At 33.3% G+C, this 17,735-nt stretch overlaps 1 protein-coding gene across 1 annotated transcript in view; it reads left to right on the top strand.

Annotated features, from left to right (window-relative positions):
- FGF5 (fibroblast growth factor 5) overlaps window positions 1–17,735 on the top strand; it is a 703,839-nt gene that overhangs the window by 292,470 nt on the left and 393,634 nt on the right. Inside the window, exon 4 of the mRNA XM_063603779.1 lies at window positions 17,555–17,645. Within this exon, the coding sequence (XP_063459849.1) occupies window positions 17,555–17,645 (91 nt within the window). The remainder of the gene's footprint in view (window positions 1–17,554; window positions 17,646–17,735) is intronic.

The raw sequence follows: 17,735 nt of genomic DNA, 5'->3' as shown, positions 1-17,735 counted from the left end.
ACTTCTGTAAATCTTAAGTTGTAGATTTCATTGTAGAATTCTGTGAATATTTTATATAATTAAAAAGAAGAATTTAAAATATCTTAAACATTGAAAAATAAATGAACCTAAATGTGTATCTAGCTGGTATCATACCTATTTAAAAATGACCTTTTGCAACTGAAGTTACTTTAAAACATAGTAATTTTGCCATACATCCATAATGAGATATACTCTAAGGAAAAAAAAATCTGCAAAAGCCTTAAACTGTTTTGAATAAACACGTTATTGATAATAATATTGGCAATTTTGTTTTGAAACTATATTTGTGATAAAGCAAATGAGTTATGTTGGGGTTTTTGAACCTTGGGATTTTTTATTTGGATGAAAGGAGACTGTGATAGAGATGTGAGTGTATCTCATACAGGGAGTGTAACTGACTTAGGGTCTCATCACTCTTTGAAATCCGTGATGCATTTGCACCCTCATGACATCTACCATGGGCTGCTTTCCCCCAGTGACTAAGTGTGGCCAGGGTATTAAAGTGAACCCATTGCAGGGAGCCATAGCCCTTTATTGGCTGACTTTGGCCCAAGAACTCCTGTATGGCTTTGTTAAACCTTCCATAGAAGTCTAGGATGCTTCCATCCAACTCTGTCACTTTCTCAGTCTTTCTCTCCATCACTTGGAGTCAAACTTATATCCCAGTATTTCAAGTTTTATTAAAGGAGTAATAAAAGGCATATACAGAGGGTATCATGCAATAAGCCTTTCTGATAGTATTTTTTTAAGTATCTTTCTTCCCAAACTCCCCTATCTAAACCCCTCTTTTTTCCTTACAGTCCCTACCCTATTTGTACACTCCTCTGCTCTGAACATTGAAGAGCCTGCAATTCCTGAAGAATGACAGTCTCTATCACTGTGTACAGTTACTGAGAAATGCAGCATGGGCTCTGACTGCTTTCCTCTGGTAAAGCGTTGCCCCCATTTTACCACAGTTTCCAGGTATTTATTTAGAATCTTTCAAAAATTAGAAAAACTCAGAGACTAGACATATGTAGCATAAGGACCTTCAGCTTTCTAAAGCCTCACTTGCTCGTGACCAGTTTCAGCGTTCTCCAGAGTAATAACTGCTTCCCACAGGTGGAGAGGGACCTGGAGGCAGGTGTACCAAACAAGAGGTTTCTTTCTTTGCTTTCATTTTTTTCATTGGCTTTCCCTGTGTAAATATAACCAGCAGGTCAGGAAGTACATTCCAAATCAGGATAAAAGATGTAGCTGCCTCCGAGGAGAGAATGAAAGTAAAGTTTTAATGTGTTTTCAGAATGAAATCGAACACATTCAGACACAAAGAACATCTATTTCCTCTCTAAGCACCTCCTTTATCCCCTGAAAGTGTGAGACTATCTTGACCTACCATATTTAAGTATTAACTAGAGAAACTTGCCAGATGTACAAAAATGAGGAGTTCAGAGACAATTTCTTACACAGAAGCCAACCCATTTTTTCTCCTTAAAATAAAAAAAAAAACAAAAAGAAAAAGTTTTCATTGAAGAAAGTAAAGTCTGACTGATGTAAGACACTGTAGATCTGAAGACTCCCACTTGGATCTTCCTCAAGATAGAAAATGAGAAGAAACCACTGTCTAGTGTGCATGTTAACAATTCTTGACTTTCTTCTGTGTGCCTCTAACAATTGAAATCTTGCCCAGAGATGCTGATAGCTTTACTGTACATTTGATAATTTAAAAACTCTTTCACATAAAAAAAGATGGGGAAAGTGATGCCATTTTCCTGCTCAGTGGAAATTTGACCCTCATTTCTTCTCACCAATAAATGAATTTCATTTCTCAAGTTATGTTCTCCTTTTCTGAAAGTTATTAAAATATAAATTGATGACCTCTTGGAATTTCCGTGGAGATCACTGTATTTTAAAAATTCTTAAACCACAAATCTCTCCAAATGTAACCCTGACCGACCTGGCTCCTAAAGAATATTGTTTCAATTGTGAAAAGGCAATTAAGAATAGTTTACGAAAAAAAGGGGAGGAGACTAAAAAAGCACATATCGGATTTAGCTCTACTGTTCTCTCCCTTCGTGTTTAAATAATAATCTCTCAGAGATTAAAGGCGGATTGTCTGTTGAATTGATGCTCAAAGGAAAGGAGCTGAAATTGTTCACTGGTTGCCATTTTCCTTCTATGCAATTTTCACTTAAAAATGCTATTCTAATGTATTTATATATATATATAAGTACATATGATTTTGTTGTTTAAATACAAACGAAAAGTTGTTTAAAGTCTAGGAAACCAATACATAATTAGAATGATGCTTGAAATTTTCATTTATTTTTGCAACTGTGAAATGTAAGCAAAATATATTATTTTAAAAGTTTATATTATATCCTAATACAATGTATATTTGAGTCAATTAAAATGTAATATGCATTATTAAATCAGTGAAAGCCTCGCTTTTAAAAAATAATTATTTTCATTTTAATTATAGATTCATTTTCTGCTAATTCAACAAATAACTTCAAAAATTTTGAGGAAAAGATGACTGGTGTAAAATTTTTAAAAAACAATAATAAAAGTTTGTTTCTAAAATGTTAGAAAAAATGAGTAAAACTTTTAGGGAAAAATGAGTGTGTGTTATTCTGATCAATTAATATTATACAAACATACTGAACCTATTTTACATATGTGTATGCTTCTAATTGGTCTACATTTTTTATAATCCAGTCAGTTACATTGAAGCTTCTACATCAAAATTTAAACTTAGAATTGAATAAGTTGTGATTAGAATTTAATTATTTAGAAAATTGCAAAACTATGTATCATGTTTCCTTTGTTATTCTCTGAAATATGTGAATACTAGAATGGTATAAAATTAATCCTAGAAAAATCACAACCAAAGTTTTGTAAATTTAATCAATTTTCTCTTTACTTTCAAGAAAACTAAAAGAAAAACGACAACAATATCAAAAATAAAAGTTGTTGAAAGAGAGATGATAGTCAAGCCTTTTCCAAGCCTATGTTGTGGTGATCACATTATTTTTCTCTTAAGATAGTGAATATAGTGGATTGCATTAATTTATGTTATATATTATAGTAACAAAATAAAATTTATTGAGTCTTTACTGCAGACTACGTTGAAATATAAGGTACTCAGTTTTCCTGGCTTCCTGCATGGAGAGGAGAAAGAAGAAAGGATGGCATGAAGGAGATGATTTATGGAGCACACGATTTTTGAGTCTTGTATAGAGGTTTTTAGAGAAGAGGGGGAAGAAGGACCTTTTAGACTGAGAGTTGAGGGCTATCAAGGGCACAGGGAACTGTGCAATGGCTGTAGTGTACATGTAATTAGGTTAATGGCAAATCAAAAGATAAGTTTCTGGCCCCAGAGGATAATCTCTGTGTACTATATCCTCAGTAAGTAAATTGTAAAGCAGGAGGAGATAGAGACTGGACCACAGTTTTACTGGTGGCCATGTTCTCTACACATGACCACACTGCCTATCAGGTAGCCAGCCAGCTAAGGCTCTGTTAGCAACACTCCCTCTTTGTCTCCTCAGGCTTGAGGGTGAGAAGATCTTCCTACTCCGTCATTGTGGCTAATTCTTGTGTGTTTCCATCACCCTTTGTGAACATTCTGAACCCTGTTCAGAATATAGCTCTATTATACTCTCTCCCCTTAAGCCCTTTCAGTGTTTCATTTGTTTTCTGTTGGGACTCTGACTGATAAAGTGAATTTTGGATGTGAACAGTGAGGAATAAAATCTCAGAGGATTCCACATAGTTTGGCTTGGGTGTTCAGGCAAATGGTGTATAGTTGACCATTTATATTGGAAAAGTATATTACTATATTTCTTTAGAAATATGCTATAATGTAAAGTTGTTTAAAAATATTCTAGATAATTTTAACTAGCTTTTTTTCTTTTACTGTTATAACATAAGACAAAAGAAGAAAAAGTTTTGAGAAATTTTAACTTAGTGTGAGGTTTGGTTTGTAATTCACAACAAAGATAAAATGACTAATGAGGAAATTAAAATCTGCATGTCAAATTAAAGAGAACTAATGGGTAGGAATTAAAATTAATAGGGAATAATAATGAGAGAGTTTAGCAAAATTGCATGATGCAAGGTAATATACAAATTACGTTTTATTTTACATACAATCAACAAGCAGAAAATGAAAGAAAAAACTTTCCACATTAATAGTAATATCCTGTTGTTAGACATAAATCTAACAAAAGATGTACAAGACTTATTAAGAACAAATGCAATAAAACTTTATTGAAAAAACTTTAAAAATCATAAATAAGTAGTGAGACACACTATTTTTAGCTTCATGATTGGAAGCTACAGTGTCATAAAGATGTTTATTCTTTACAAATTGGAAATTCAAATAAAAATTCCAAGAGCTTTTTAAAAGTGGAAGTTGACAAATATATTTTAAAAATTTGGTAGTGATACAAAGAAAATCAAAGACATTTTGAAAAAGAAAGGATAAGAGTTCTTTTTTTGACATCAAAATTTATCATAAATGCTCAGTCATTGACAGTGTGATATTGGCAGAAGACAGATACATAAAAACTGGAATAAAATAGAGAAGCCAGAAACAGATCTATGTATATATAAATATTTGATACATGACAAAAGAGGCATTGAAGGTTCTTTTCATTAAAGTTTTAAACATTGCATAGGCAATATAGTGATTACTTCAGGGTGGAGAAAGATTTATTTAAAGTGGAAAAAAGTCTGTAACAATGAATAATTTTGATATATTGGTATATATTCAAATTAGATTTAATTATAGAAACTCCAATAAGAGCAAAAATACAAACTACGTGTGGAATAATATATTTGCAGAGCATATAGTAAATAAAAATCTAAAATCTAGAATATATGAAACACTCCTACAAAACAATACAATATAAATAACAATAATAAAGTGGACAAAAAACTGGAATGAGCATTTTGCATGAGAGGAAATTAATATGACAAAACATCAATAAAAATAGGAAAATGCAAATTAAAAGCACTCTGAGGTTGCTTAACCTCACACTGGATTGCTTATATTAAAAAGTTCTAAATTACTACATGTTGGGAATGGTGTGAAGCAAAATGAACTTTCACACTCTCATAGTGAAGTGTAAATTGGATCAACAATTTTGGAAACAAGTGGCTTTATTTTGTAAATCTGAAATTAACAAATGTGCTATTACATAGCTCTTGTATTGCTAGCCATAGATCTTTGAGAAGTGTATACTCAGAAATGTACACATGTACAGGAAATTCTAGCAGCATATTTATAATACACCCAAAGGAGAAAGGATAAAGAAATGGTTGTATATTCATACACGAGAATACAATGAAAATGAGGTACAGCTACATGCACCAACATATGTGGAACATACTAAAGAAATATATGTGGAAATGCTAAAGAAACAATATATTACAAATATATACTTTGTGGTTTCATTTATAGAAAGTTCAAAAACAAGCAAAATTACACCATATCGTTTAGGGGTACATACTTAAGTGATGTAAAGAGGTGATGATTCTAAAATTTGGAGACTGAGATAAAGGAAATGTTGGAGTAAATATCATAAAAGTGAGAAGGTAGTTAGCCATGCTGTAGGAGGTGGGAAAATGGAGTTGTGAGCAGGACGGAGTGATCAGCGGCTTCTATCTAAAGTATTGTTGTTATTGTTTTTATTTCAAAATAATCTTATGAGTATATTATTTTAATATAAATTCATATTCAAGATAAGGAAGTTTTTCCATGCTCTTTGCGCCAAGTTTCCTTGGTGCTTTTCATTTGGGCCTTTTTGTGGTTATCTGGCTTGAAATTATTTCCACTTTGCTAAAGAGAACTGGAGAGAAACAAATAACTGACTTTGGTAACTAAATTCTGCATATTTCAGGAGGTGAAAATGCTCTAATTTAGCTCACATGATGAAAAAAACTTGAAGTAGTTTCAAGTTGTACAAAAGAAGTAATAAGGAAGAAAGTGTATGTAGAAAAATAAATATATTATAGAAAGTTATTACATCTTGTTCCAAAATGAGAAACAGCATATTATGGACTAAACTGTACCCATCCTCAGAATTCATATGTTGAAATCCTAACCCCAAATATCATGGTATTTGGAGACTGAGGCTTTGGGAGGTCACTAGGTTTAGATGACATCATAAGGGTTGGGCCCTCATGATGGGATTAGTGCTCCTATTAGAAGAAACACCAGAGTTTGTTCTTGCTTTCTCTGCCATGTTGATACAGTAGGGTAGCAATCTGAATGCCAGAAAGAGGGCCTGTACCAGAACACAACCATGCTGGCACCCTGATCCCTCACTTCCAGCCTACGAAACTGTGATAAAATAAATTTCTGTTGTTTACACCACTCAGTGTATGCCATTTGCCACGGCAGCCCAAACTGCCTAATACAGAGCAAATACACAATGATACATTGAGAGAAGGAATGTAAAGATTCAATAGCATTACAGATACATATGAAACATCTTTAATGTTCTTTTATTCTTTTTTCTTTTTAATGTTTGTGGGTACACAGGGTAGGTATATATATTTATGGGAGTACATGAGATATTTTGATACATGCAGAGTAAATGGGATATCAACATTATTCATCACCTCAAGCATTTATCCTTTCTTTGTGTAATGAACATTCCAATTAAACTATTTTGGCTCTTTTAAATGTACGATAAAGTACTGTTGACTGTAGTCACCCTGTTGTGCTATCAAATACTACATCTTATTCATTCTGTTTTTTTTTAACCTGTTAGCCATTCTCATTTTCCCAGCCCAGCTATCCTTCCCATCCTCTGGTAACCATCATTCTACTCTCTATCATCGTGAATTCAATTGTTTTAGCTTCTAGCTTCCACAAATAAGTGAGAACAAGCAAAGTTTGTCTTTCTGTGCCTGGCTTATTTTACTTAACAAAATTACCTCAAGTTTCATGTATGTTGTTGCACATGACTGGATCCCAGTTTTTTGTTTTTTTGTTTTGTTTTGTTTTGTTTTTTGAGAGGGAGTCTTGCCCTGTTTCCCAGGCTGGAATGTAATGGTGCTATCTCGACTCACTGCAACCTCCGCCTCCCAGGTTCAAGTGATTATCCTGCCTCAGCCTCCCGAGTAGCTGGGATTACAGACATGCATCACCACGCTTGGCTAATTTTTTTTATCTTTAGCAGAGATGGGGTTTCACCATGTTGACCAGGCTGGTCTCAAACTCCTGACCTTGTTATCCGCCCACCTGGGCCTCCCAAAGTGCTGGAATTACAGGCGTGAGCCATCACGCCTGGCCCGATCTCAGCCTTTTTATTCCATATGTATATGTACTACATTTTCTTTAACTATTCATCTGTTGAAGGACACTTAAGTTGCTTACAAATCTTGGCTATTGTGAAAAATACTGCAACAAACATGGGCGTACAGACATGATATACTGATATACTTTGTTTTGGGTATAGGCTTAGCAGTGGGATTGCTGGTTCACATGATACCTCTCTTTTTAGTTTTCTGAGGAACGTACAAACTGTTCTCCATAGTGGCTATAGTAATTTACAGTGCTATCAACAGTGTATCAGGGTTCTCTTTTCTTCACATCGTCACCAGTATTTGTTATTGCCTATCTTTTGGATAAAAGCCATTTTAACTGGAATGAGATGATATCTCATTATAGTTTTGATTTGCATTTTTGTAGTGATTAATGATGTTGAGCACCTTTTTATATGCCTATTTGTCATTTGTATATCTTCTTTTGAGACATGTCTATTCAAATCTTTGGCCTATTTTTTGATTGGATTATTAGATTTCAGCCTATACAATTGTTTGAACTCTTTGTATATTCTGGTTATTAATCCCTTGTCAGAAGGGTAGTTAGTTTTCTTCCATTCTGTGGGTTGTCTCATTACTTTGTTGATTGTTTCGTTTGTTGTGCAGAAGCTTTTTGACTTGATGTGATCCCATTTTTCTATTTTTGCTTTGGTTGCCCGTGCTTGTGGGGTATTGTTCAAGAAATCTTTGCCCAGATCAATGTCCCAGAGATTTTCTCCAGTGTTTTCTTGTAGTAGTTTCACAGTTTGAGGTCTTAGATTTAAGTCTTTAATTCATCTTGATTTGATTTTTGTATATGGTGAGAGATAGGGGTCTAGTTTCATTCTTCTGTATATGGATATTCAGTATTTCTAGCACCATTTGTTGAAAACTCATTTCCCTAATATATATTCTTTGCACCTTTATAAAAAATGAGTGCACTGGTGGTGTATGAATTTGTTTCTCAGTTCTCTATTCTGTTCCTTTGATTTATGTATCTGTTTTTATGCCAGTACCATGCTGTTTCAGTTACTACAGCTCCATAGTATAATTTGAAGTCAGGTAAAGTGATTCATCTAGTTGTGTTCCTTTTACTTAGGATAGCTTTGGCTATTCTGGGTCTTTTGTGGTTCCATATAAATTTTAGGATTGTTTTTTCTATTTCTGTGAAGAATGTCATTGATATTTTTATATAGATTGCATTGAATCCATAGATTTCTTTGGGTAATGTGAACATTTTAACAATATTGTTTCTTCCAATCCATGAACATGGTATATTGTCCCATTTTTTGTTGTCCCCTTCCATTTCTTTTATCAATATTTTATAGTTTTTATTGTAGAGATCCTTAATTTATTTCGTTAATTCCTAAGTATTTAATTTTGTTTATAGCTATAGTAAATGGGATTAATTTTTTATTTCTTTTTCAGATTATTCACTTTTGATATAGAAATGCTACTGATTTATCTATATTAATTTTGTATCCTGCAACATTACTGAATTTGTTTATCAGTTCTAATAGTTTTTCAGTGGAGTCTTTAGGTCTTTCCAAATGTAAGATCATCTCATCTGCAAACAAGGATAATTTGACTTCTTCCTTTGCACCTTTCTAATTGGATGACCCTTATTTCTTTTTCTTTTCTGATTGCTCTAGCTAGGACTTCCAGTACTATGTGGAGTACAGTGGAGAAAGTGGGCATCCTTATCTTATTGCAAATCTTAGAGAAAAGACTTTCAATTTTTCCCCATTAAGTATGATACTAGCTGTGGGTTTGTCATATTTGGCTTTTATTGTTTTGGGGGTGTGTTCCTTATTTTCACAGTTTTTGAGGGTTTTTATCATGAAAGGATGTTAAATTTTACTAAATAATTTCTCAGCATCAATTGCAATGATGATATAGTTTTGGTCCTTTGTTATGTTGATGTGATGTGTCACATTAATTGATTTTCATATGCTAAATCCTCCTTGAATCCCTGGGATAAGTTCCACTTGGTCATGATACATAATCTTTTTAATATGTTGTTGAATTCAGTTTGCTAGTATTTTGCTGGGGATTTTTGCATCAATGTTCATCAGGGATATTGGCCTGTAGTTTTCTTTTTTTGATGTATCTTTGTAGGTAGTTTTGGTATCAAAGTAATACTGGCCTTGTAGAATGAGTTTGGAATTACTCTATCCTTTTCTATTTTTCAGAATAGTTTGTGTAGGATTGGTATTTGTTGTTCTTTAAATGTGTGGTAAAACTTAGCAGTAAAGTCATTGGGTCCCAGACTTTCATTTGTTGGGAGACTTTTAATTTCAGCTTTAATTTTGTTACTTATTATTGGTCTGTTTATGTTTTGGTTTTCTTCATGGTTCAATTTTGGTAAGTTATACATATCTATACATTTATTCATTTCTTGTGGGTTTTCCAATTTATTGGCATACAGTTACTCATAGTAGCCTCTAATAATCCTTTGAATTTCTGCAGTATCAGTTATAATGTCTCCTTTTTCACTTTTATTAAAATTTTTTTTTTTGAGAACAGATCTCACTCTGTCTGCCAGGCTGGGATGCAGTGGCACTATCACACCTCACTGCAGCCTCGACTTCCCAGGCTCATGTGATCTTCCCACCTCATCCTCCCAGGTGGCTGGGACTACAGGCAGGAGCCACCATGACCAGCTAATGTCTTCTTTTTCACTCTGATTTTATTTATTTGGGTCTTCTCTTTTTTTTTTTCGTAGTCTGGCTAGAGGTTTGCTGATTATATCTTTTCAAAAAAACCAATTTTCCCTTTTGTTGAACATTTATATTGTTTTCTTCATTTCAATTTAATTTATTTCTGATCTTTATTAATTTCTTATACCAATTTTAGGTTTGTTTTGCTCTTGCTTTTATAGTTTTTAAAGATGCATCATTAAGTTGTTTGTTTTAAATTTTTCTGTTCTTTTGATGTAGGTGCTTATAGCTGTAAACCTTTTTAGTACTGCTTTCGCTAATCCCGTAGGTTTTGGTATGTTGTGTTTCCCTTGTCATTTGCTTCAAGATATTTTTAAATGATGAGTTCATGTCCTTTGTAGGGACATGGATGAAGCTGGAAATCATCATTCTCAGCAAACTATCGCAAGGACAAAAAACCAAACACCGCATGTTCTCACTCATAGGTGGGAACTGAACAATGGAACACTTGAACACAGGAAGGGGAACATCACAAACCGGGGCCTGTTGTGGGGTAGGGGGATGGGGGAGGGATAGCATTAGGAGATATACCTAATGTAAATGACGAGTTAATGGGTGCAGCACACCAACATGGCACATTTATACATATGTAACAAACCTGCACGTTGTGCACATGTACCCTAGAACTTAAAGTATAATAAAAAAAAAATATATATATATATATATATATAATCTCTTTCTTAGTTTCTTCATTGACCCACTGGTCATTCAAGAATTGTAAATAATTTTATCTGTGGAAAGGTAGAATTATTTTCTCCTAATTTATATAAAGGATAAAACAGAAAAATGTCATGTTTTCCGGGAAATGTACAAAAATATTATCTCTGTCTGATAGAGCAATAGGTTCCCCATATCAAAATACAGTAAAAACATATCTCCCATATTTAACTCTCAAATGAGTTTATATATTATGGTAAATAAAATTATATTTTCTCATCAATTTGCAAATAATTTTCCATTTTGGCCTCTAAAAAATAGAATTTAAATTATTTGGGACCATGCAAATATAAATATATACAAATAGTTCTGTCAGTAAATTTATCCATGGGAAATAGAACTGTTTCTGTAAGCTATGTTTTCATAGATGTGTTTGTTTGTTTTTTAAGAAGATAACATTATAGATTATGTATAATACACTTTTACTCAACTACTGTTTTTCACTTTGCTCTTCATTAATTTTTTCCAAACTAAGTATACAACACATTTTAAGGAACTAAGGCACAGAGAGGTTGCATTATATATTCAAACAAGTGTGAAAGAGTTGAATGTAAATTTTCTAAATGTGAAATATAGGCTAGATTGGAGTTCTCTGGCTTAAAAAAATTAAATCTACCTTTGAACAGAACAGTTGATGAGAACTTCAGTCTAGACTGGAATGACAATAATAGCTGATTAGCTTTCCTTAGAGACTGCAAGACCAGCCAACTCTGATTACTCCCAGAGGAACCCCCAGATAAAGTCTGCATACCTCACTCCTCCTACTCTCCTACACCCCTACTGATTTATGTTCCTTCTCCCCAGTGAATTCTCATTGTTTTCACAATGTAAAAATATTATGATGTAGTGTTTATGATATGCTGCTTTGATATATTGTGAGCCTTCATTATAGTGAAATAAAGCCTGAGAATTAGTGAATCTAGAATAAAACTAAATACCAACTGATTATAATGAAGTTATAAATATACTTCCTATTAGAGTTTATTTGAAAATAATTAAAATTGTTTGCAAAATGTCTAGCATAGGGACTAGTACAAAGTCAGTGCCCAATAGCTAAAAAGTATTGCTGTTAGAATACATTTAATCCCAGATTTGAATTAGGGATTATTAAGAAACTGCTTATTAGAAAACATTTTTTTTTTTTGAGAGGGAGTCTCGCTTTGTTGCCAGGCTGGAGTGCAGTGGCATGATTTTGGTTCACTGCAACCTCTGCCTCCCAGGTTCAAGCGATTCTCCTGCCTCAGCCTCCAGAGTACCTGGGACTATAGGTGCATGCCATCACCGCCAGCTAATTTTTGTATTTTTAGTAGAGACAGGGTTTCAGCATGTTGGCCAGGATGGTCTCCATCTATTGACCTTGTGATCTGCACACCTCGGCCTCGCAAAATGCTGGGATTACAGACATGAGCCATCACGCCCGACCTAGGAAACATCTTAATGATTAATCAAACTTTGTTTGTTAGAACACTTCCAGTTATACATTAAAAATCCAAAAAATAATTGATATCACAAATATGTAGTGAAAGAATTTATTTAAAAAATAAACTCTTAAAAAGTAACTGTTGAAAATAAGTTTCTACTTTAACAGTTTTCCAATTATTTTCCTTTTGTTATTCATTCGTTTTGAGTGTTAAGCTAATAATGTCAGTTTATGTGATAATGATATACAAACAACATACTTAAATCATAAAACCAGTAACCTAATTGTTGAAGATTAATAATATGTTTATAATCATTCAAGTAGGATTATATAAATAGCTTTAGCTATTGATTAATCATGGTTGGTAAAATTTAACTCATCCATATAACTTTTACCACATTTTGAAAGTGCAGTGGAGTATGAACAATAAAGATGGAGTATTTGCCTTTGTAGAACTTATAACACTAAGATTTTGAAACAGACCTACTTCACTTCTTGAGGAAGTAACTGCTTTTGTAATATTTATTTAAGCAAGGTTTCTTAGGTCACTGACTGTTAAATAAACCTAGTTAAATAAGAGTAATGCATGTTAAAGATTTAAGAATTCCTTACCTCACACTCTGCATTAACTTTCATTCTTTTCCAATATTTCCTCTTGCTAAGAAGTTTCAGGTTCTCAGCTGTCGCACAATATAAGAAGGATTATTATGTAACATTTTTTTCTCTGCTTTGGATAGCTTTGGAGCCAAAGATCCTTATCCTCTCTGTCCCAAATTTATATAATACTTTTATCTTCCTCATTGAGTTTATAAGAAATGATGTAAGTCTATGTATGTGAGACTTGCATAATAATAAAAGAAGAACAGTATGAACTTAGGATATTTTCAGGATAATAGTCATTTTCTTGGACTAATTATATATTAATGATGTTTGCTGGTTAATGATACAGTATGATTGCTTTAGACCACAAGTTTTACGTCTGCTATTGGGCCTAGATATATTTAGCACAGCATGAAATCAAGGTTCAGAAAAATGTGGTTGTTTGGACTAAACAGTTGATAAATGAGTAGGAATTAAAGATTGATATTCCATCTTATATTTTAGTTTAATTTTTATTATCTTGTGCTATTATTTAATAGACTTAACCTATGACTGTCTTAGAAAATTCATTTTAGTTATGTAAGTAATACAGTCTCCTGGGAAATTCTTAGAATATTTCACCTAAGGTTAAATTCCAATTTGATCACCAAGCCAATCACACAAGAGCATCTTTTTCCAGAAAAGTGAACAAATTTCAAATGGTAAAGTATCTTTTTGGATTAGGTGGGTAAAAAAGTAACAGAAAACCCCAAAATGACAGTGGCTGAAACCAAATATAAATTCTTTTCAGTCTCATATTCAAGAAGTTCACCTGGTGTCACTCAAGGCTGTGTTGGTATTCTGAAATATCAGAGACCCTGCTCCTCTCTTTGTTTCTCCATAATAGTGGCCTCCAACTTATGGCCAAGATGGCAGTTGGAGTTTCAGTCATTATATTGCATTCTAGCTACAAGAAAAAAAGTACCCTTCCCTACTTTAAATACACGCCTTAGAAGGTGCAAATCATTTTCACTTGGCTCTTAATGTGCAAAAGTTAGTGACATGAACATAACTAGCTGCAAAGAGACTAAGAAATGTGGTCTTTATTCCAGGCTGCTACATGCCCAAGTGAAAACAGGGGCTTTCATTGTTACGGAAGAAGGGGGAACAGTGTCTGCCATAGTAAGTGTCCAGGGACAGTAAGAATTCTATTGCCTATTACCTTATTTTCTTGTCCAGCCCAGATATCTGCTGAAAACCTCGGCCATTAGCAAGAGAGTCACGCTTAGCAAAATATTAAGAGTCCCATCCTTACTAGTGAGTGATGCCTAAAAATCTATTTTTCTGGCATTTTATATCTGATATATCAGGGATAATTTTGATTTTCCTTGGAACTTTCATAAAGATCCACTTCCAGGAATAGTTATAACAACAGCAATAAAACAGTAAGTTGCAAAATATATCATAAAATGAAAAACTGACCACATGATACTATATATATTTTAATCAGTACACAAATATATAGATACATTGTAGACATATATCTATATATAATTTAAAAAACCTTGAATGCTACAGGCAAAACTGATGTGATCATTACCTTTTGTGCTGTGGGATCAGGGCTGATGATCAAATTGGACTTTATCTGTAAAGCTCTAAAAATTTACAGCAAAATAAGCTATGCTTGGGAAGGTAGCGGGAGTAGGAAGTAGACATATTTTGTGGAAACTCTTAGGAATTCTGTAGTACCCTAACTGTATAGTCATTGTATCAATTACAGGTTTTTATTGTGAGCAACAGAAACCAATTCTAATGAACAAAATCAAAAAGGGAATTGGAAGAGCGCTGATTATCATAGATTCAAAGACAAAGTTGAATAAGACTGTAGTAGGAAGTAAGGGTAGCCACTATAACTCAGCTACCTTTCATTCTTGTGTCTCTGTTAAAGATCTACATTCTCATGAGGTGAAATGACATTGACAAAGCTTGAGGTGTATTCATTAGCTGAGGTTTGGGAGGTGGGAGTTCTAAGTAATTGGGTACCTTGATTCTACTAAGGCAAAGAGCGTGGAAAAGACCGTTGCCCAAGTGAAAGTTAGGGTTGTGTTGCCAATAAAAAGGGAGAAACAATATTAGGAGGCAAAAGCAAGAGATGTCTACAACTGTCACAGAAGACTGAATCTATTGACACTTCCTTCAACTGTAATTTTTAGGATGCTCTGTGGATATGTAGGGGAAGGTTTGGTTTTGAAGCTAGGATTAGTGATTTTAATTCTCAAAAGAGCCTTTACTTGGTTACACTACAGTGAACCAAGTTAACAAATTTTCTGTACTATCAGAATTTGCTCAGAAATTCTTTTCTTTACTGCTCTTATTTTCTGAGCAATCTAGTCTCAACCTTTGTTGGTTATGCTATAGGAAGCTATGGGTGTTTGAGCTACTGTTCACAAATATTTACTAAAAATTCCTAGACAGGATTGTATTTTCTCACCCCATTGATTTCAAGGTTGGCCATAGCACTTGCTTTGGCTGAGAAAATATGAGTAGAAGTTGTATGTGTTACTTTTAAGCAGAAGCTCTAAGAGACAATGTGCGGCTATGTTCTCTTTTTCCTCTGCACAATAACAAAAGATGGTTCAGATAGAAGATGTTTCATCAGTGTCTCAGTCCCCCAAGATGAAGAGCCACAGTAAACCTGCTATTTATGCATATTATTATTGAGAAGTAATCTCTTGCAATTTTAAACCACTGAGATTTGGGCCATTGGTTACTACAGTATAACCTAACCACTGTTGATTTATGTACTTGTAAAATGAATTCTCTGTTCAAATTTCACAGAGAATTTCCAACAGACTGTGGTTTTTAAAACAGACCATAAGCAGGAAATTAGGTAGAAGCTGGATAAGTGATTAGAAGCTTATCCTGTGAGCAGTAGAAAACATGTAGATTTTTCTAAACAAGCTACTGACAAAATTACTTTTCTGTTTTAGACATTTAATATTAAAATAGTACATTGTACATATCGTAACATGGAACACTCACTTTTGGACAGAACAGTGAATTAAAGAAATTCTCAAATATCTGATTCTCTCCTTTGGTACTAATTAGTAGTTATTTTCCATGTATATTTAGGTTTTTTATTATTAAGTGATATATATAGATATTAAGTGAGATATATATGTATATATATATATATATATACAAGCTGAGGAAGATAAAGCCAGAAAAGCAAAAGCAGACAAGTTATGATCAATTTAAAGAGCTACATTTCTAGATCAATAACATAAACAGTAGGTTGCAATGATTTAACCTAGTAGTAATTGCTCCTTAACTCTTCGCAAAAAGCAATCACTAGGTGTATCTTATCTCTTAAATATTTCCCAAATCTGTCATTTCCTTCCTATCCTTACCATCACTTCTTTAAATCAGATATTCATCATCTCTTTCTAAAGGTTTGTGATAGTCCCTTAATTAATCCCTGCAGTGTTGCTCTCCTCCAGGCTACCTTTTTCAAAGTTGCTGAATACTGTTTCTAAAACACAGATTTGATTATCTTACTTCCTTGCATTAGACCCTTTTGGTTCAACGCTTTCTGGTAGAATGAGCACACAAGCCTTCCCTGAAAGGGGTTGTAAGAATGAGTTCTAAGACCAGACTCTACTATCTGGACTTACTAAATATTTATAACAATATGTTTATTATGTTAACTTCTATTAATATTACCTGGTTTCTCTCTCAATTCTTGTGTTTACTCTCTGTTTTGCCATTACCCGATTGCCTTGCAATTTTACATTTGAATTTCTTTATTCCTTTGTATTTACTGATAACTCTCTCCTTCCACCCCACAAACTGATTAATACTATCTCAAGTTTTAACATTAAGTTCAAGAATAATTGGTTTTAAATTTGAGATTAAGTGACTTTTCGTTGAATAAGATACTTCTTTTATGAACTCCTCTGATACTCGGTCTATATCCCTATTATTCCAGTTATCACATGGTATGACATTATGTTTATATATCTGGTTTATGTATCTGTTTACCTTTATGAGACCATAGTCAACTTGAGAGCAGGAACTATGTCTTGTGCATCATTGTGCCCTGATACAGTTACTGGTTCATAGCAGACACATAATGAAAAAGTTTGTGGAATATGTAAGAAATTGCTAAATAAAGAAAATAGTATTATTTCACAAATCACTCTTGAACTCACTATTATGTGGTTCAGTTTTGCTTGATTGAGATCTTTGTGATACATTTCTTTTAAAATATATTTCCAGAGAATGTTGTTTTTTGAATTCTTGATGCTTCCTTTCATCTGACAAAGATAGGTCAACCTAGTTTCGTTTCCTGCCTTGATTATCTCTACTCATAGAGCTAAAATTAATGCTCTACTCCAGTAACTGTATAGCATAGGTGTCTAGTATTTTAATTTCCTTAAATTAATAAACTGTACTAAAGTTATAGGCAATTTAAAATTTTTGTGAGAAGTGAGCTGTACGAACATGTTGACTTTTCATGATATGTTAAAAAAGAATGAAATGGGCATGTAAATGAAATTATATCTGCCATGAGTCTTGATATGGATATATTATTTAAAGCTTGATTCCAACTGTTTATAAATAAAGACTCTATTACTATATACAATTAAATTGAGGAATCTAGTAGATCATAATGATTTTATTTATATGGTTTTCATGTTGCAAGGAAATTGTCACTTAAAGAAGCACTGTTGTTGGCTCCAGAGTGTTGGAAACATATTTGTTATCTAATATATTATAACTGAAATTCTGCTTTTTACAGGACGCTAACAAGTGCTGGTAAAGACCTACAAGATAATTTTCTGACGGCCCTGGCAATGAGAGAAGAAGACAATCGCAGTGGAAAACTGAGTGTAAGTACATTTCATCCAACAGCTTAAAATGTATACACTAAAGGCACAATTAATATTAAAAAATGTAACGTTAAATATCTTTCTTAAAGT

This window comes from Pan paniscus, chromosome 3 (genome assembly GCF_029289425.2).
Source record: "Pan paniscus chromosome 3, NHGRI_mPanPan1-v2.0_pri, whole genome shotgun sequence".
NCBI lineage: Eukaryota > Metazoa > Chordata > Mammalia > Primates > Hominidae > Pan > Pan paniscus.
Note: the sequence above shows the minus strand (reverse complement) of the source record. Positions and strands in the feature narration are given on the sequence as shown.